This window comes from Athene cunicularia (assembly GCF_003259725.1).
Source record: "Athene cunicularia isolate RWA chromosome Z unlocalized genomic scaffold, athCun1 chrZ_part4, whole genome shotgun sequence".
NCBI classification, from domain to species: Eukaryota; Metazoa; Chordata; class Aves; order Strigiformes; family Strigidae; genus Athene; species Athene cunicularia.
Window position 1 is genome coordinate 2,549,192 of NW_020799145.1, and position 21,871 is coordinate 2,571,062.

General features: G+C 38.2%; 1 protein-coding gene across 1 annotated transcript in view; it reads left to right on the plus strand.

Moving 5' to 3' along the window:
• Positions 1–2,381: 2,381 nt before the first annotated feature.
• SLC1A1 (solute carrier family 1 member 1) overlaps positions 2,382–21,871 on the plus strand; it is a 42,780-nt gene continuing 23,290 nt past the window's right edge. The window contains exon 1 of the mRNA XM_026866811.1: positions 2,382–2,517. Coding sequence (XP_026722612.1) covers positions 2,391–2,517 — 127 coding nt within the window. The 5' untranslated portion in view covers positions 2,382–2,390. The remainder of the gene's footprint in view (positions 2,518–21,871) is intronic.

The window sequence follows — 21,871 nt, forward strand, 5'->3', positions numbered from 1 at the left end:
TTTTGTAGTGAAATCTAAAGAAGTGGAAAAGAGAACTCTGCAGAACGAAAATGAGGGTGAATCTTTCTACCTGCTAGTAAACCTGTTAAATATACAATGATCACACTTCCCAGCTGGTCAAACCTGACAGTCACCACCTGGAATAAAATGCACTTGGTTAGAACATGTCCTAGTCACACCTGCTCAAAGTAAAGTGGCATTACACAATTTTTAATAATCATACATTCTAGTCTTGATGCAATTTAACCCTAAATTGTGTCAATAGTCTGAAGACATGGAGATTACCTGTATGCTTAGAGTGAGCTGTTTACACTGGGGTTTTTGGGTTCAAAGCCTTTGCAACTTACTTCAATACATGTAACCATTTGACAGAGTTTTATCTTGTTTGTGGTTATCTTAAGGTGCAGACTAATTCTTTTCAACACATTTTGTTCAGTCACTAGATTAGAAGTAGAGATCATTGTGTCTTTATCATTCACTGATCAAGAGCATTTACATAATATTGTAAATATCTTCAAGGCTATTAAGGTTCAAGATCGTTGCAAGGAATTTAAACTGCCCATATTCACTAGCACAGATGACACCCTAAATCAGAAATCTTAATAGTTGATTAGAGCAGCCTGTTTGCCTGAAAGGTTATTTATTTTCCATTTGTGTTAACAGGAAAGACTTGGTAGGAGTTTGTAACCTGCCTCTATTTTCTTTCAGTTTGTTTTTACAAGTGCAGATAGAGCACAAAAAAGATGGTCCATGAGCTTTTTGTGCTCTTAGGCAAATTCTGTGATGGTTACTAGTAGTTTACATTTCTGCATCAACTAACATCCAGATAGCATGTGAGCTGGCATAAACCACAGCCATAATGAATCTTTAGGAAGGATTTTTGCAAAAATCTGTACTCACTAGAAGAGAATGTTAATGAGCTTCTTGTTTGGTAGAGAATTGGATATGGGATCCCTGTCTATTTCCTTCAGTATCAACAGTATGGAGCAGTTGTCTGTGGACTTGCCCAAATGGTTTTGAACTTGCTAGTATTGTCTACCTCCACAACTTCAATCACTTAAAATAAGGAACATATCCTATAAGTCTGTTTAGTCAAACTTTACACTAGCTTCTCGAGCAACATCTAACTTAAATGCCTTGTATATCATTAAAAAAAAAAACAAAAACCAAAAAACAAACCAAAACCCACAACAAACAAACAACTGGGAAGAGGTGCATTTGGCTTGGGCACTAACAGCTTTCCTGGGACCCTGCAAGTTTACATAAGCCACTGAGGCTGGTAAAGGTAGACTGATAGCACCTTCTTGTGCTTTTGTAACAATTCTGCTGCAAAATACATGCTACTAATGTCACTAAAATACCAAGGGGTGTAAATAATTCCGGTAACTTCAGTGAGGCTATTCATACAAATGAGGCTATTCATGCAAGTAAGACCTTTCAGCACAGGAGTTAATGAAGGGTTCCGAGTTGCCATGTCGCTCACTGACTCCAGTTAGGGATTGGATCTTTTGATACTCAGTTTAACCAGGACTCTGAAGCATGACAAGTTTGTATAATGCTTTCTAAACGCTGATGAACACATTTCCCATACCAGTGATTTTCATTGAAAAATCATATTGCCTGTCAAACTGAATAAATTTGTCTTTTGGCCTATGATTTATTTTCTTTTGGTAGAGCTCTTATCTGAGATTTGTCTCAGAAGTCAGAACTACCTGATAATTCACTTAATCAAAAGACAAGAGGAAGTATGAAGGTGCCTTGTGCTGTGTGGCTTCACTCACTGATTAAACTTAGTCTGGTATTTTGTAGATTGGTTGTGTAGTGCGACGAGTGTAAAATATGCTGAGTGTATTTTTTTATTAATTTCCTGGAAATTATGAAATTAATGTAGTGATTGTAATCACATTAATTTCTTTTCAGTAATTGTGGCTCTACAGTAAATATTGCTACTGGGTAGACATATTTTCACTGATACAAATTACCTAAAATATTTATATCATGTTACTTGCTTTAATGTTTGGTAGTGTTTATACATTATATTGATTATTTTTAATGCCAGTTATGGGTCTTCTAGAGCTAGTGAAAACAGGTAAAAAGTCACTGATAAGGGCTGATAATCAGAGGACATAATCAAGACTTTTCCAAGGACATACCTAAAGACATCCTCGGATTTTCAGAATTATATATGTTATTACTGTGCCTATCATCAATATATACAACAGAAAAGGAAACATCTCTGATTTGCTTTAAAATTTACACCATGGATGTAAAAATTTGTCTATTGCTTGCTCTTTTTGTTTTACTGTTCTATTTTTTTCTTCTTTTTCCCCATGTCTCTACTGCTAATTTGTGTCACATTTTTTATGTGCCTTTTAGGTGTTGGAGTTGGCATGCTGGTACGGGAATATGGGAAACTGTCTAACCTGGATAAATTCTATTTTTCCTTTCCTGGAGAATTGCTGATGAGAATGCTCAAACTCATCATTCTGCCGTTAATCATATCAAGTATGATCACAGGTATGGCTGGAAATGTACTGTTAACTGATGAGATTATCATTGTGGTTTAACTTTCTAAAAGAAATAACCTTTAAAAACAATTTGTTGGAACTCTATGATGAAAAGTAATTGAGTTATAAAGAGCTGTGAGGTACTAATGTACATGTTTATAGATTCTTGTATCTTTCTCCCTGTTTTCAGGAGTGGGTTAAACAGTTGCAAATTGCAAGCCCAAAGCTGCAACTGCATATTCTCAGGTACAGAGTTAACTATTATCAGTAGTCTCATGCTTCCATTTCACAAGAAAGGGAGAGCTGATCTCATAGTTTACTGTCATAAAAAGAGGAGATTCTTCACCTATACTTCCCAGGTCTCAACAAACTCCCATGAGGTACCTTGCATGAGCTTGTCATTTACTGAATCCTTCTGTGAGTCCATTCAATTCACTGACCTGACAGAAAACTATAACTTGGGGGGAGGGGCGGGAAATCTGTTTGGTGTGCTTGGTTCAAAGGAGTTTTGGAGAAGTGCAAGAGAGTAGGGAGGGGAGCTGTGTGACCAGAAAGGGGTTATGGAAAGAAGAGCAAAGCTTCCCTCTTGGAAGAAGCAAGCAAGCCATTGGCTGGAGCCCTGCCGTGGCATACTAGAATTTGCTAATAGCTCATCAAAAAAAAAAAGCCAAACAAACTTGTCTTTATTCTTTAAGCCTTTACTGAGGAAACAAGGGTTGTGTCTGATTTCTTTTACTTCCTACAATGAATCAGAAAACATTTGTCACTATATTATCCTATTTCATCTCTGTGAGAGACATGAAAGCAGACCTGTGAGAAACTAAGAAAAGCAATCTGGGAAAGCAAAAGTTGAGGCTGATTGAAGAAATGCCTCAAACACTTGCAAGACAAAACTCTGAGTCGCAGGGTGCTTTCTGTGGAGGTCAAAGCTGGTAATGCTGCCCCATGTAGCTTGGGGAGAGAGCCCTGTGGAGACAGGATGGCTCTGCCCTGGGGCACCTGGGCAGATTTCAAGGGCCATGTGTCTGGTGAAAGACCTCTGCTTCATTATCCACAAAATGCATATTAAATTTAACACCCCTCAATATGCTAACGAGGGTTGTCATGATCATGCTAATTACATCATCCCATGAAACACCTTACCCCTCCCCGTACATGGGATACGTAGCTATGTGGGTCGATCTAGGGGATGGACACAAGGAAAGTGGGTTTAAATTGAAGGGGGGAATCTCTGCCCATCTCCCTGACCCCCTCTGCCCCCTGGCCCCCCTGGAGAGAGCAGAGAAGCAAAGAAGACTGATGCCAGCGAAACAGACAGCTACCTCCTGGAACCCTCGCCGGCGGGATCAGCGCAGGAACCCAGACCGGTGATCTGTATTTCCCCATTCCCTCTATCTCCCTCTTTTCCCTTTTCCATTAAGAAATGCAAGGCATATTATATTTGTCGCCACAACTTGCTATATACTTAGCCATTTATCATGTGTTCGATTAGTATATTGTGAGTAGTTAAAAAATGCTTGGACTTGGAGACTAGTTGTCTGATCCAATTGGGGATTTGCGAATCTGAGTTACTTGTCCCCCTTGTCTGAGCGGGACATGACAATCTCCACAAAGCCTCTATTTTGGGAATAAATATATTTATGTCCAGGTGTTTGGTTGGTTGGATAGTCACAAAAATACATTAGACATTTGACTGCAGGAAAGGAGAGCATGTCATGATCAGAAAATAAAAGGGGAATTTGGATCATGCTATGAAAGTGCTTTCACGAATAGGGTATTGAATGCAAACTCCCAAGCTCCTCAAAGTTCATGGCCAAAAATATCCCTAATTTCAGCAGTGCACCACAAAGTGGGCCTATGACAAGAAGAGCCTAAGGGAAGCTGCCAAGGCCTTTGAGGCATATCTGTAATGCAGGGTGACAGGGTTGAAATGGAGAATATCAAGAGCTGCAAGATGGAGGCATCCAGAAAGGAAAGCTGCAAGAGGCAGAGTAAGAAATGGTGGCAGAAAATAGACAAGGGCTGTGTCCAGAGGAATGAAGGGAGATGAAACAGTACATAAAGGAGAGAAGAAGAGAGAGAGCAATAAAAATGGCTTGATGTTTTAATTAATAGACAGAACAGCAGCATTTTTCTATAGAGGAAATGAGACAGAAAGCAAAGGAAAACTGAACTCTACCGTTATCATATTGAACTTGAGTCTGTGACAAAAGATCCAGGAAAAGATGCCAAGATGAGACTAATCTATTTCTTTTTTTAGAACAAGCTTTTATTTGTAAATTAAGTTGGGCCTATGTATTCAGAAAGAAATTATATCATTAGGATAACCGTGAAATGAATTATTTATTAAATGTATCCCTGTCCAGTAGTTGTGAGAAGAAATTGATCATGTGGCTAAAAATACTATCCTACTATTTAATGTTTACCATTCCAGCATGAATAAACTGCATTTGTAACTACTAATACAAACTTGGATTTTAAAGATTGTAGATTACAGGAGTTAGATTTATATACAGACATGAGAATGAGATGCTCTGATTCTGACCTTGGCATATCCAGTTTACATAGAAAGAATGTAAATGTGATAATCAGATTGCATAACACTATCTAGATGTTAGCTGATGCAGAAACATAAACTACTACTCAATCTCTTTCTTTTACTGGGGAACCCAGAACTGGGCACAGGACTCCTGGTGTGGCCTCACTGGTGATGTGTTTATGGAAAAGATCACCTCACTCCACACACTGGCAGTGCTTTTCATATTACTGCCCAGGAGGCTATTGGCCACTTCGCTATGAGAAATTGCTGTCTTATGGTCAGCTTGTTGTCCATCAGGACCCTCAGGTCCTTCTCTGTAGAGCTGTTCTCCAGCCAGTCAGCCTCCAGCATGCCTTGCATCATGCCTCCCCAGATATAGAGCTTTGCATTTGTCCTTGTTGATGTTCATGAGATTTCTCTCAGACAGATTCTCCAGCCCATCCAGGTACCTCTGAATGGCAGTATAACCCTCTCATGTAACAGCCACTCCTCCCAGTTTTGTATCACCTCTGAACTTGCTGAGGGAGCACTCTGTCCCACATCTGGGTTGGTTTAGGCCCTGCTGGGACTGGAGACCACGTTGCTGTTGCCCCTCCCCCACCCTCAGCCAGTCAGGCTGGCAGTGAGGCACAAACCCCGGGTTAAAATGAGAAGAAATTTAATACAACAGTGGGATAAACAATCTGAACAACAACAGTAGCAATGATAACAATAAACAGCAATAACAGTAAGAAAGACAAAAGATATACAGATAAATACGGCAATGGTCACAGAACAAGCCCTTAGTAAGCTCCCCACCACCAAAGCCACAAAGAAAAAAGTTCCCGTGCTCCTGCACCTGGACCTGACGTCAGCATGGTATGAATAACCCGGCTGGAGATCCCTTCCCTCTTCTCTGCTGGGGAAACTTAACCCTACCCTAGCTGACCCAGGACAGTCACTGATGAAGATGTTATGCAGTCTTGGCCCCTGAATTGACCTTTGGGCTACACCAGTAGTGACTTGCCTCCAACCAGACTTGTGCTGATGATTACAACCTTCTGGGCCAGGCCATTCAGCCTGTTTTCAATTCATCTCACTATGCAATTTTCTAACCTGTACTTTGTCGTTTTTTCTTGTGGGTGTGTTATGGGAGACTCTGTCAAAAGCCTTACTAAAGGCAAGGTAGACGACATAACCTCTTTGCAATTCTGAATATTAGTACCAAAGCAAAATTCACACTTTCAGAAAATACTATAAAGAATAAACAAGGAGAGGAATTAAAAATTTAAGGAGGATCCAGGGTGCGTCTTCAGCTATGTCTGTAAACAAGAAAGGCACCTCACTGTTAGTGGCAAGGGCACATCTCTGCATTTGCCTCTGAACCTTCCCTGGAATGAGATACAAAAGTATTTTCCTCAAAAATAACCTTATCATTATTGACTAAATGCAAGACATACAAGGATAGCACTACAACCTGCATGCTGGTTGTCTTTGGTGGGACCATTGGCATTCTGAGTATGCCCACCTCCTCAGGATTTTCATATTATATAGACACTTAGGAGGGCTTATATCCAGTGATCACGGCTGTCAGACTGTACATGTTCACAGGCTCAGTGGCAGACATTAGGGCCCTAATATATATGAAGCTACTGCAGTAAAACTAGTGACAACACATCAGCTGGTCCTGAATTGACTGTCTTTTTAGTTCACAAGTTAAGGGATTGCTACTTAACTCAGCATGAGAGAAAGTTAAACATTAAGTCATGTTATTGTGCCTTTTCTGCAGGCAAAGAGTGTGCAGAGACAATTGCTATGGCTGATTTAGTGCATAACTGTAACCAGACCAGGTCCTAGGTCCAAAAGCATGTAGGAAGTTTTGATGCCTACAGGAGGCTATTTTGTGAAAATGTCATGTCAAAACACTGGATTATTGTGACTACACAAGAATCACCAAGACTTTATTGAAAATACAATCTGGTTTTCTTTTTTAGGATTAAAATGTCTTAAAAGGTGATGTCACATCCTGAAAAGTGTCAACTTCTATGCTTTTGAGACAGTAAGCTATGCACAGACATGTTGCATGACCAGATCTCTGTTCATTTGGACATAATGATGTCAATCAAGCCCACAGCAAAAATAGTGATGGTGAGAATCACTCCCTGAGATTCCAGGAGTTTCTGCAAAATTTAAACTATCAGTAATTTTAACTATCAGTAATTTTAACTTGTTGGGGGAAACCCTTTCTTAGTGGAAAAGCTCATGGACTTCTTTAGTTAGAGCAGGAACACAGTCTATTTTCAAATTGAAAAGGCAAAATTCTTCCTCTGGTTAAATGAAGAGCTTTGTAGAATGTGTTTTCCTTCAAAAACACAGTTCCTCAGAGTGTAGAAGAGGGAAGGCATTGTGTACATACTTATTTATATACTGTATGAGTTGCAGTTGGTGGAATTTTTTCACTGACTTGTCTGTAGGCTGAATTATAACCTAATAAAAAACTGACATAAGCACTAAGCATTTATTTGTTTGGAAAAACTTGGAAAAGGTGGTTAATAGGTCAGTGCTTTGGGGACAGAAGAGTCTGAGTAGTGCCATGCTCTTTTAAATTATTCTTTGTCTACCTCAGAGCTGAATTTTAATTGTTCTCTTCTGATAATTATTTTAATAGATGGCAGATGTAATTTACTCTGACCCATAAACCCACCACAGATAATTCAGTTTAAAATATCTAGCTCTTCTGGAACTCCACAAGATTTCTATCCCTTTAATTAGCTAATGGTACACTAATGCATCATTCATGTGAAGGAATCATTTGTATTTTCTGTTTCTTGCTGTAGTGGCATGGACAAATTGAAAATGAAAATCAAAAACCTGAAGTATTACTCAAAGCCATTGCTATGACATCCACCACTACACCAGTATTGAGTGTAATACTCCACACCCCATCTACTTCTTTGAAGTAATGATCTAAAAGAAGAAGTTCTTAAGCAAATACCAAAAATATGTTATTTTTAGCTGCACTGTAGGGAGAAAGAATTGAGAGGAATCTCTTAATTGCACCCTGGGAGTTTTGAGGCTTAAATCTAAACATTCTGGGAGTACTTAAACGTCTATAAAATGTCTTTGAAAGTCTTGGAAATAAACAAATCTAAATTTCATGCAGAGAATGAAAATTCTCTAGAATTGTGCAATGTATTTCATCCCATGTCTGTATACTGAGCAGACTAGTCCCCTTTAATCACCTTTAGCCTTCTTTTTCATGGACTGAGATTCACAGGGTATGTAATGGCAGTAAATGTTTGCAAATATCTTTTCTTTCTGGATCACAACAGAATTTAGGCTGTAGACAACTGTCCAGTTTCCTTAACAGTTGTTCCCCTATACTTGGCTGCAAGCTGGGGAAACTTAACCCAACACCCCCAGCCCTCCAGAATTGCCAGAGTGGCTCTGCTTCCCATCTCTCTTTAATCAGTCCTGCTGAGCTGGGGTTATTTCAGAATACCTGGCTCACTGATTTTTCAGACTGCAAGCCATGGACCATGTTGCGGAGGTCTTTAGGGCTAGAATGTTTTCTGTCAAAAACTTCTCCTAAAAGCTGGCATCACACATCTGATAAATTACTTTATTTGATGATGTTTCCAGGGTTACCCATAAATGCCAGAAATCTTAGCTGTGTAATGGTCACAAATATTCTGTTTCTGCATCATGCTTTGGGTTAAAAGGTGTGACACGCAACACAGCAGGTCCATGTCCAGATCTCAATATTGACAACATGATTTTATCAGCTATTCAACATTGGGTTTAAGTTCTACAATAATCTCTCCCTTATTTCTTACCTTTTCTCCCTGACAAAACATTAATAAAGCTTTTCCTTACGTTTCTGACCTTCCCTGCACTTCCAGCCGTCACAGGCAGCTCCACAGGGGCTAGAACAGGTGCAGGGCAGTTTCCAGTTTTGTGAATTTGTGCAGGGTCAGCTCTGGGGAACAACAAAATTCCTTAAAGAAATTGATGAGGTGGTTGTAGATTACACACAGCATACCCCAGGAACGGTGAAAAAAAACCAGTATCAGTTTCCCTTCTGAGGGCAGTTGTATAGCAGCTATAAATACAATATCTGCCACAGGTTTCCATGACTATAGAAATAAACTCTTCCTTTACTCCAGGACCTGCTTTGATTACTGCTTCAGTACTGTCTGAAGTATCCTGCCAGTTCCACCTTTCCCAGTATCAACTTGTACTTTTTTCTTTGCACTTCTTGCTTGTGGTACAAAGATAATGGTTCCACAACAAATCTGGCTTATTCTAGCTGACAATGACCTTTCACTACTGCATGAGAGAGAAAAGTACCTGGGCCATATGTCTTTTCCCATTTCCAGAGACCATTGCTTTCCTTGTGGAAAGAGGATGTTTAATTGTGGCTGATGGATAGGTGTCTTAAATAGGTTATTTGCTCTTTTCCATTGTTCAGAATTAATGTGTCGGTTTCCTACCTTGGATCTATGTTTGAGAAGTTACTAGTTTGCTTTATCACAATGCCGCCAAGTTTGACGAATGCAGACAAAATGTACAAAATGGGAAACAGAAGAGCTGGAATACAGTGAGAAAAAAAAAAATCAAAGTAGAGTATTAATCAGATTGTTCTTCCTTCTCGTGTTTATCTTTGGAAGTTGGAACAGTTCAGACTTAAACAACCCTTTTTTTTTTTTTTTTCTCCACTGTACTAGTAATTGGAGTAAAAGCACACTGAGGCTGTGCCTTATGCTCAGGAATAGACCTGCCAGTTCCACTAGATATAAAACATCCACAGATTTAAAGTACTGTAAAGGAGCACAGACAAGGAAATGTTGGGAGAACAAATCTTATTCTGTTTCCTATAATGCAGGGCTTCCAAACTAATTTTCCTTTGGTATCACAATTCCTGGGGGTGGCAACTGCCTCAGCAGTTTCCATTTCTGCAAGTCTGAAAAGCACAGCTATTGAAAGATGTTTTGTGACTGAGACATCCTTACAGGCATCACCTTCAGGAACACTAGTTTCCAGTCCTTGGGGAATTCCCTGATCTAGCTTAACATACTCAGAGGCTGTCTCTTGTGATACCTGCATGTTCTTTGCTTGCTTTTCTACTTTTCTGAAGCCAGAAGAACCTCCAAGAAAGCAGGTACATTGTCTAATATTAGTAAACTAGTTATCTGGTCTCAGGCAGAAAACTCACCTTGTCCCTTTTTATCATGTACATTGTGCAAAGGTCAGAAAATGTTACAGTGTTGTTAATGAGTTTGCCATCAGTTGTACTGAGGGGTGCTGGAGGTCTTGTCCCTGCTGTCCATGTACAGTCATTGAGGCAGGGAGGACTGCAGAGTCATGGGCTATTAATGGACAAGGCTTTGTGCCCATCCTCTTTGGATTACTTCTGTCACAGTCATCTACTCCTTTCCCATCAATATCAGTTGACCTTACACAACTCAGACAGCCTCTACATTATTTAAGGTTTTAAATTATAGTAATAAAACTTTGAAGTGCACTTCTGGTTCATGGAGCATGATTACCACCAGCTCTCAAGGGCAAAGAGCCCCAACACAACGGCCATTCTGCAGCATTGGCAGTCACTGCCTCCCGTTCCAGTTACTGTCTTCTGCTCTTCTGTTCTGGAGCGCAGGAGGCAAACAACAATTCCACTATATAAAAGAGATTGTATTCACTTTTTTACTCCATTTCCCTGTGTGTAGACATCAGGATCAATTAAAAAAAATGTAGTGTCACTTTAAAGTTTTCTTTTTAAGAGTCTGGAAGTTAAAACTTGGCTATCTGTATGTTTTACCACCAGCAATGTTAAGGTAATTCAAGTACTTTCAGTACTCCAAGTTTTTCTGTATTCACTTCATCCATATTTCACCTGCAACAGTGGCGAGGCTGCATTTCTACTACATCCATGAACTGAATATGATTTCTGTTATGAATCTTGCTAGCCTGTCCATCTTGGCAGATTGATATATCAGCTTCCTTCCCTATAAACTCATTATATTCCACCCAAGGAACAATGTATTTCCTGAAAAGGCGTTAACCTGAGATTATACAACCCCTGAGAGCTTTCTAGAGGAAAATGAAAATTTTCCTAGAGGTGATACAGTTTGCAAATAAGAGGAATGGAAGGCAGTACTAATACATTTTTTTAATGCACGTCATCCAGTAAGCTCTCTAAGGAAAGATTGTAATACAATGTTGCAATACAGATTGTGCCAACTGCCTACAAGGCAGCACAACATTCACTTAGCAAACTGATGTCCAGGGTCAGAATTTTTTCTTTACATGTTACCTGAACTTACTTCCATTTTATAATGTTTTCATCCCTTTCATTGCCATAAACTATTAATCTCCCATTTCTATCTGGTGTTTAGAAAGGTTAATAACAAGTACTTTTTCAACCCCATCCTCAATTATCCCCTTTTAGTGTTTAACTACTGCATTCCATGCTTAAGTCTGTTGGTTTGGGTTTTTTTATTAAATAATCTTTTTCCAATGCTTCTTCCAAGTTAAAAGATGAATATATATCATGCTAATCCAGAGGTAGTCTCACTAGATCATGGAAGTAGGAACTGAGAATGTTTTTATTTAAATTCTTTGTGATATTTTAATAGCACTAACAGATGCTTATTCATTACTGCATGAAACTACCTCTCAGTGCATTTCCCTCTCCCCCCAACTCTCCAATTTGCTATTTTTTTCAGTTCATTTGTAAAACATTCTTCTGTTGCTTTTACACAACAGCATTAGTGGAATTACAATGGTTTGCCGCAAAGAAGAGAAATTATTTAAATTTCTATTAAGTCTGTTGAAAAGGCAATTATTACAAGCTGTCATAGAAATCCTTTTTCTTTACAGTAAATAACAATGTAATTGGAATGGACAGGATAACTGCTGTTATAGACAGGCTGATTGAATAGGAATGGAAGACTTCTAGTAACAAACACTAAAGACAAAGGTAGTGGGTCACCAAAAACTTTGAGAGAACATATCACAGTGTCTCTGGCGCTTTCATTTGCCATAGCTTCATTACCTGATCTTCTCAGCCAACATCTGATTCAGAACTGTCCTCCTAATGAGACTTATCTGTATATGTAATTCAGTTAGCTTGTGGAAGACTAGATCCAAAATATAATTCAGAGCCCCATGACACAGGAAACAGGAGGAAAAAATAATTAGATGAGATGCATATCAAGTGAAAGATGGTTGAAAATGAGCTACAGGTAACAACAGATAGCAGTATCTGAGGCCTGCGTCTCAGACGAATAGTGAAGTCATGCATAGAATTGTGCTGTCTGAAGTCCTGAATGTGGGTAGTATTTTAATAGATGGTTGTGAATTACTTGTTTGGTCCTGACAGTCTTGTTCATATTCAAGGGATGTGGTATTGCATTTCCTATAGAATTCCACAGAGCAGAGGGAAAAAGAGCAAAAGATTCACCATTCGGCTCTTGGAAGGAAACAACAGGAATTCCTGTTAAACTTAATTTGTAAACATAGATTTCAGGGAGAATATGAAGAAAGTGAGCTTTCAGGAGATTAACCACAGTTGGGGTAAACTTGTGTTACAAGATCATTCCAACTGAAAGGGCAGAATGGGAGACAAAAGGCTCAGAATCTGGAATGGGAAGAGGGAAAAATCACAGAGGAGTAAAAGATGGCTTCAGTAAAGTATAGGCTCTGAATTCATCAGTGTTATGGTGATTCACCCTGCAGCAGTTATTGTCTGAAGTGTATACAGCATGGTTTTCCCTTCAAAAAGTGAGCATAGGTCAAAGACAAAAGGACAGAGAACAGCTGTCTTTGGTACTCTTCCTTTATTTTCAGAAGCCCTGAGAGGATCATTCTTCACACAGAGTATGATGAGGTAGTCGTAAGATTAGCTTGTAAAAGCAGACATCCAAAGTGGATATAGTCACATCACCAAGAGACTGGATGGGTGAAAAAAGTTCAGATTAGTTGATGAATTTAACATTTCCCCTATTCGTACCCTTTTTGACTCTTGGGGTATGTGATTGCAACATGTGTCCTGTTTAGGAAGAATTGATGTGGACTGATGAGTCACAAGGGAGATTGCATAGGTAATGCCAGACACTTTGAGCATAAAGATCTCTCCAAACCTGACTTCACGTTTATGAACTGTCCCAAATTCACAGGACAGCAGAAAGGACCTTAACCTGCTGTGGAAAGGAAACTTTCCCACTTGCATCCATCAGCCAACTATCATACAATGACAAAATTTACATGGAAATAGGATGAAATCTAATCTTATATGTGTTAGATATAACACATGTTTTCTGGCAGTAGCTGATTAGAGTTGGCAGTAGCTCATGGAACAAGAATGTAATTTGGATTCTCTTAGACACATAGAGGAATAAGAAAATAAGCAATAAGCTTGATACACAAGTCAACACTGGAGCTAAGATTTGGTGTTCAGTTCCTCAAGCAAAAATCATGTGTCACTTCTGAATATATAGGCCAAATACTGTTTTAGTAGTGTTTCCCACTGCAAGCAGAGGAAATGTATGGCAACTAATTCAAAATTGGAACTTGCCTCTAAGAAAGGTTGCTGTTATGACTTGACCACCAGTTCTGTGATGATCAGAGGATTAAATGAGAACAGTCAGTATAAGATAAATTATTTAAAAAAAAAAAAAAATCAGAATAGAGATGTCACACCAGTCAGATGCAGTTGAAATTTTGATACTGCTCATGTCTTGAATTAGAAACACTCCCAGCTCCATCTTTTAAAGCCAAGGAACTTCATGCATTTCAGACAGCTATTGACTTATCAAGGGCACTGTGTCTGCACTTCTTCATTCTTTTCCTCCTTCCTCCCCTCTCCTAGTATTTTTCAAAGAGAAAATCTTATATTTTTACAACAACACATAACATAGTGCACCCCTGGCAATAAAACAACACTACTATTTTTATATAAAACTTTGTGGTCCCCTTAGAAGGATTGCTTACTGAAATTCTTTATACACATTTTAAGATTCTCATGTTTTTCTATTTTCATATGTCTGTTATGACATTGTATAAAATTTTAATGGAAATGGATTTGACTGTCCTGGAGACCCATCGTATCACTTCTATGACCTAGTGACTGCATACCGCAGTGGAAGAGCCAAAATGGAGGGAAAGAATTAAAATGTGTACACCTGTAAGAAGTTGAGAATTCTTTTGTGATTCCTCTAGCATCTTCAGAAATTCCTCAATTAAATCAATAAGGTTGATGACAGTTTGGAACAATTTTAGAACTGCATTTTGTCCTTCGATCAACATCTTAGTCATAGATGAGAAGGTGTAAAAGCCATAGTATTCTACTCTTGAGGAACTTTTGTTGATAGGTTTTTGTTACAATAGGGAATTAGATATCAGAATCCTAAGAGAATTATGTTCAGTTGACGTGCATCATACTTATTTCTGCTCAGAAATGTGATTAGGTCCTAGAACTAACTGAGAAAACTAAGATTGTTGGCAGTTGTGTGGACATGGCAGGCCTTTGAGCCAGGCCGTGAGTCACACTTTAGAAGAAGAGCCTGCCACCAGTACTAGGAGCTGGCTAAGTGGCATTGATCTTTGTACAGAGAAAACTCGTATCTTGATCATCAAGTGTAGCAGTATTGGCAAAAGGAGGTAAATCCAGCCTTCTGCCTATTATGCTTAATGGTAAATTTGTCGTGCAGATGAAGTGACATGGCAGAAGAAACAGATCCTGTCAGCTTTCACTGATCTTCAGAAGCTTTGAGAACAGCTAAGAAGTACTGCAGGAGATGCACTTGATGATGACACTGAAATCTGTAGAGCAGAAAAAAAAAGCCAAGGTGTCTAGGCATGATTTTTGCTGCTGAACAGAGTCAATCACAGCACCAAATTGTAAATATAGTCTCTCATAATGTGTTGAAAAAGAACACCTGGAGACAAATCCTTGTGCTCAGTTGGGACACCTCTGTAGAACAGTATGACAAAGCAGATGTAGGTGTTACATCCTAGGGAACCAGTAAGATGATAATCACTGGAAGTCAGAAAAGCCCTGTGATTGTTTCCAGTCCTTAATGTAACCCTCTTCACTCACAGATCTCACAGGACCACAGGGTTAATGCACAGTGAACAACTCTAGAATTACAGTGTTATACCTTGTGTCAAAGCCATCTGGACACTTGTGCATTTGTACAGGCCTCCAAAGTGAACACTGATGCAAATCACACAACAACACAGTGCAATATCATTTTGTACAGAGGGCATTTTGTTTACTTGACTTTTAATCACATTGGGTGCTGATTTGCTTGTTTCAGTTTAAAATATTTATCCCAACATTACAGATCTCAGAGCAAAAAAATAAAATTTATGAATCACGAATCACACAGTTTCAGTTTTTGACCAGGGTTGGTATCTGTGGTACAGAGCAGGTGATCTACTGTGGACAGTAGATCTCTCAAGTGTTGGTAATTTTTCTGATGATAGTAATTGCAGTCAGTCACTTGGCTGTTGACTCCATGCTGTATAAAAATGTAGTTCTATAATGGATTTTATTATGAGGTTCCCAGATGTTGATAGCAGCATAAAGTTTCTATTTATGTGGGAAATGTAGGTTATTCCAATAGGAAGGAAAAAAGAGGAGGATCTAATGGGGTAGTAACCTTTCAACATCTCCGAAGGTTTTATTCATGCATTGTAAGTGGGTCCCTCTCCAGTACTCCATTAAATAAAATGAAAAGATTAATATTAACGGGTACTTGATATTTTTACCTGACTTTATAGGTTGCTTCTTTGGAACTGCCATCAGGTCTTAAGTCTGTGTTAATAGCTAGCTTCAGAGAAAGATAAGAAAGCTTTTATAATATCCACATGCAGAATAATTTCATAGCACAGAGGTTTCAGTCGAATCCAGTAGCTTGATATTGCTATAAACTCAAACAGCTGGTTTCTTTATTTTTCATATATTAAATGCTGTGATTTTGGTTATTTCTACAACCTCAGTACAGGTTCAGTACCTCTGTCTTCCACTTAGCTGTTGGCCTCAGCAACACTCAAAGACAATGGAGCCTGCCATCTAGTTACACAAGGGATGAAAGATAATTCCTTACAACTAGTTTGAAATTGATACATGGCGATTTAGCTAGCTGGTGGCACTTTCCACTGCTTCCGCGTCAGGAGAGGAAGAGAACAGGAATTCATGAATTTCTGAATAAATGGCTCAGATGTAGTGAATGTGAAGCGTGTTGCTCTAAGATTTGTTACGAAGTCGGCAGTACTTTACCCAATGCAGAGATATATAATTACACTGCTCCACAGCATTTTTGCTGGCACACTAGTGCAGGGTTTGAAAGATCTCGGCTGGATTTTTATTCAACAAAAACCTGTGGGTATTTCAAATTTCAGGGACCATTTGAGAGTGGCACACAGGTCTGGTTTGTGACTATGAATTTGTCTGAACGGTTTACCTGACTCAATACCAGCAGGGTTTTTTTGATTAGCTACTTTGTTTGTTTTACATGAAACATTATGCATTATTTGTATTCCCAGAGTTCTGAGTAACTGGTTTTGAATACTATAAGGGAAGTACAGAAATCATTGAGAATCTTACTACATTTCCTAGGAAACAGAAAGCTGGAGACAGTGAAAAGAGGTTGACTTTGCTGGCAGTTGAGCAAAGACACTCATGGTAGTGGAGTTGTCATTAGGTGTCAGAAGAGAGGACAGAGAAAGAAAACATAGGGAACCATTAGTGTCAGAAGGGGATAAAGAAAGAAAACCTGAAGACTGGTTTATGTTCAGAATGTTCCAGAACAACCTTTTGAAGCAGCAAGGCAAAGAAAGACAAGTGTTTATCACAGAAAGTTTAGAAAATCAATTTCCTGGATGTACTTGAAGCTTCAATAGCATTAGTACCATTCAGACATATATTTCAATGATTTTTCAAGACTTCATTTTAACTTTTCAAGCACTTTCAGAATTATAGCTTTTTTGGGGAATATTCTCTGTTCCCCTGTGACACCAAAATGGAAAAAAAAAAAAAAATCACTCTTGTCAGAGAGAAAATGGACAAGTAAATATTGGTCTTTCATGAAGTTGCAGCCTTGTGTTATACCAAGGTGTCATTTTTTTAAGTCTGAGAAACTGGAAGAATGATTCATTCTTCCATCAACGGCTACTGGTAAAAATTTCTAGAACACCATGTTTTGTATTTAGGCTCAGTTTTGTTTAAATCAGACTATTACCTAAGGCAGCATAGCTTTATACAGTGGAATTTCAGGAAAGCAGCTCTAAATATGTACAGCAAAAGAAGATTATGAAAAAAATTTCATAGGGACTTCAAAAGTTGCAGATGTCTGATGGTCCTACCATCTTGTCTTAACAGAAGTCTTGGTTTGATGCATTTACCTGGGTAGACAGGGGTTCTAATGTAAGAGTCGGATAAATTATGTGTCTTTGACAATGTATTCCACATGCAAAAATCAGTAGTTGAACACAACACAACACAGGATTAAACTGGTCATTTGTAATCATTCTATTTTTCAACTTCTGCATTTTTGCAAGTTTCACAATATTGTCCTTCTTTCTGGCTATTTTTTAATGAGGAAATCCTCTGGTAATAGAGCAAAAATAACAGCTATAAAAATAAATAAATTGGTAGGTTTCCTGGCAGTACCAGCCAAAAGATTTAAGTAAAATATGATCTACAGAATAAAAAAAAGTGATTGCAGTGTGAGGAACCGCTGGATTAGAGTTTTCTTTTTCCCCCCGCATTTAAAATGGCATGTCTGTGTATCTTATCCAAAATTATGTGCCTGTTCTGTTCTATTGAGGGTCCTGTACCATCCTCATCCCTGTTGTGCTTTGATGCCTTCTAATACTCTGTCAAACAAAATTATTACCATCAGTCTCATTATTTATCCTCTCATCCTTTCCTCAAAAAAAAGGTGCATATACAGCATTTCATTTTGGTAGGGTTTTGAGGTCCTGGGAAAAGGAAGAGAAGATGCGAAAGACTTGATTTCACTGATTGTTTCCTTTTTTATCCTTTTACAAGTGTATGTGTTGCAAATCAGAGGAAATTGGGCAAAAAGAGAAAAACAGTACAAAGAACTTGGAGTCGGAGACTGTAACCAAGGAAACATGGAAACCAAACTGCAGAAGACTAGGCGTTTGATTCCCAAATTTGACTTCAGATATTAAAACCTTAACTCTCTTCTGCTAAAATAATATGGACAGAAGTAGATAGATTAATAGATTTTAACACCAGTTGATGTCTTTTGTGATCATCTCCCTTAGGTATTATGTATCACAGCCACAGAATTGCATTCCTGCTTCAGTGGCTGTAGCTGAATTGGAGCATCTCTGCAGGAAAATTGAAGGAACTAATCTGAAATACTGAGTTTTGAAATGCCCAGGAATGCAGGAGAATCCATCATGCCTGTTTGAATTCTGTACAGTAGACTACATTTACAGATTACCTGCTCAAACCTACTTAAACATTTTAAAACTTGGGGCTAAGCTGAGAGAGGGAAAGAACAAATAAAATAGTTATAAAAGTTTGGTGGTAATCCACAGAAGGCGCCCAAGTTTAATTATACTGATTTTGTGATCGATCTTTGCTTATAACACTGCAGGCTTTCCATTTTGGTAGCATGTGTGCTATCTTAGTTTGAGAAATAAGTTTTCTTATGAACTGAAATCAGAGTTAGTTGTATATGCTTTGTTTAATACAACTTCAACTAACTTTCAGTTATGTCCAAAGAAATTATAGTCATGATGTTACCTCAAAGGAAATTTAATTTTCAGTTGACTTGAGAAGAAGGCCAGTAAGCTATCAATTATAATATATTACCAATTTCTCACAAATGACAGTAGGATGTATCTGCAGGGAATCCTATTTTTATATATTGTGTTTACCTGTGTGGAACAAGCTAACATGAAAAAAAGGACCCTTGCAGCATAAAGCACCCAGTGCAAACCTGTGTCTGTGGCACTTGTAGTGAATGCTGCTTCATTCTCTAAATGGAAGCATAATCATGAATGCAGTTTTGTTTCAGACTACAGCAGTTTTCAAAAAAAAACCCAAACCCACACCTGTCACCCTCAGAGCATACTCCTACTTACTCATTCATGTCTGCCTGACTGATTTGCATGTTTTTATAGCTACCAACAAAGCAGCACCAGCATGACAACGGAAGCACAATCTGGATTCTAGCACAGCTCACTAATAGGATCATTACCCAGTTTAAAAAGGCAGGAGCAGAGTTTTCCCTTAATTATACCTTTGTAACTGCAGTGGACGTAAGAGTTTGCAAAGGGATTTCATTTGAGCCAGAAGAATGACTGTCACAGGAACTTCATGTCATACTAATTGTAGAATATTTATAACTAAGTACTCGAGGGAAATAACCTTGCATGATTATTAGGCTCTTGGCTGAGTCAGCAAGATTGTCAGTAAAAAAAAAAAAAAAATAAGGCAAGTTTTGTGAAGCACTCCATTGCATGAAAAGATTATTTTCTTACCTCCATAGTCTATCTAACCATGATTGACAGTCGATACAAGTTTTAGAACAAAATTCCATGATTTCTAGGTTTTATGAACTTTTCATTAAAAGGTATGGAACTGTGGCAATACCAGTTTGCTCTCTTTACAAACATGATGTAAAGTCTTCTAAGTTAATATATCAGGAGAAAAAGTTTCAACATTGACAGCCTTTGAAACCAGCTCTTCTATTGTCCACAGAACTCATTATTTATTACTATCCATTCTCAAGAGTTCCCACTGACATAATTTCCACAGCTGAGCCCACAGCAATGTGAAAGTCCTCCTTTCTACCTGTTTTTTCCCAGTTCCCAAGGTGAGAAATATAAATTATGGCCCAGATTATGTGTTCATTCTGTTGTTTGTGCCTCAAACAATATCCTTAGTGCTGACAGCCTTCTGTAATAGCTGTGGCATTGCTTTTTTTCTGTGCAGTGGTCTGTATTCCTTTGCCATATGAATAGTTCTTTTGTTATCCATATTTGCTGTACAAGTGAGATAGTCTTTACATCATGTTTTCTGCATGTATATGTAGTTCTTCTGTACTCAGTCTGATGTTATGCTATCCCATGGAAGACCACAAAATAATCAAATATATGATGAAATAAAATAACCTTCATTCTCCATTTCCAGTACTGTTTGGATTTTGAATAACAATTAACAGAACAAGTAAGGCATTATAGGAACGCTCTAGGCACAAGTTGTTACTGATGTAAATATACCTTCTGGAAGAGACAGCAACATATGGTTAAAGTATCTTGCTAAGATCCTTTTTGAGCTCAAAGATCAGTAAGTTATATTTGTGTCAGAAAGTTATTTTGATTTTTCTTCCTTTGGTTTTGAAACTTTTTTTTTTTCCTACAAAATTATGCTTCTCTGAGATTAAATATTGTCATGGTATTGTTGCTTTCCTACACAAGGGAATCTGGCCATTCTTTGATAATCTGATTCAATAAAGATAAAAATATAAATGGATCACAAATATATAATAGATATCGGTCAATACTAATGTTACAGTATTGCTATATAACCTATATAAGGTTATAGACAGTCAAGTTTTTCAGTCACAACGCTCATTTTATTCTGGTTACTGAATTGTATGTGTACAGATGTAACTGTAAATCTTTTAAACAAAAAATACTTCATGAGCAGCCTGATATAATATTGTTGCCAGAAGTTGACCTTAGTATAACACCTGCCTCAGCACTTTCCCCACCTTCATTAACAAAAAAACTGCCCTCAGTTCCTGACAAGGACAGATACAGGCAGAGGAGTGGGAACAGCCCAGACTTCAGAAGAAGTTTAGTTAAAAAAAACCCAAACCCAAACCTGTTAATGAAGTCAAGTCCACTAGGAATGAGCCTTACTTGTCTGCATGTGCCTTTGAGCAACCTGGGGTAACATCCCTGAGCAGGTCCCTTCTCATGGCATTTAGTTTTAAAGCCAAATGTTAGCCAAGGTCTGAAGAAAGTGAAGTTATTATTTAAGTGAATGTGAAAATAAACCAAAGACATCTAATTAATTCATCATGAACATCAGGGAGTCAGAAAAGCTCAATTATCTTTTTTCTAGAAAAATCCAGGGAAACTAGATTTTTGCAAAGAAGCAAAATCAAATATGTTGGTCTGCTATAGACATTTTTCAGAAGTGAAACTGGAAATTGGCTATTTAGTAATATCTTGAATAAGGAAAAATTTCCTGCATAGAAATAAGAGACAACAAATAATTGTCTCTAAAAATAACAAGTTTCTTCTAAAACTGTTTTTTAGTGTTTTGGTTTTGTGGTTGTTTTTGCAGGTGTTGCTGCTTTGGATGCCAGCGTTTCTGGGAAGATTGGTTTGCGAGCAGTCATATATTATTTCTGCACGACAGTCCTTGCTGTAATTCTAGGTACTCAGTGATACTGTAACTTTTAAAATCCTCAGCATTGCCTAATTGCAAGTATACAGCACTATGACACTAGTGATTTCCCAAGACAGGATGGGAAAAGACAGGAATCGTATCAACCGTCTTGATGTACTTGTAGCCAGATACAGGGAGAAGTTAGTCCTGCTGTTCACAGCTGGGCTGTATTCAAATTGAATATGAAGCCAGAGGCAATTTCACCATACATTTCAGCTCAGGGAAAATTAGGAGCTATCTGCTTTGGTAAACAGTGACCAGCAAGGGGAAAGCTGAATGAACATTAAAGGCCAGCCTTAACTACAAAGGGAATTTCCTCAATAGCAAAATAATAGGTCATCACTGATTCTCATGTGCAAGGATGTATAATGTATCTGACCTGAAAGAATAACAGAA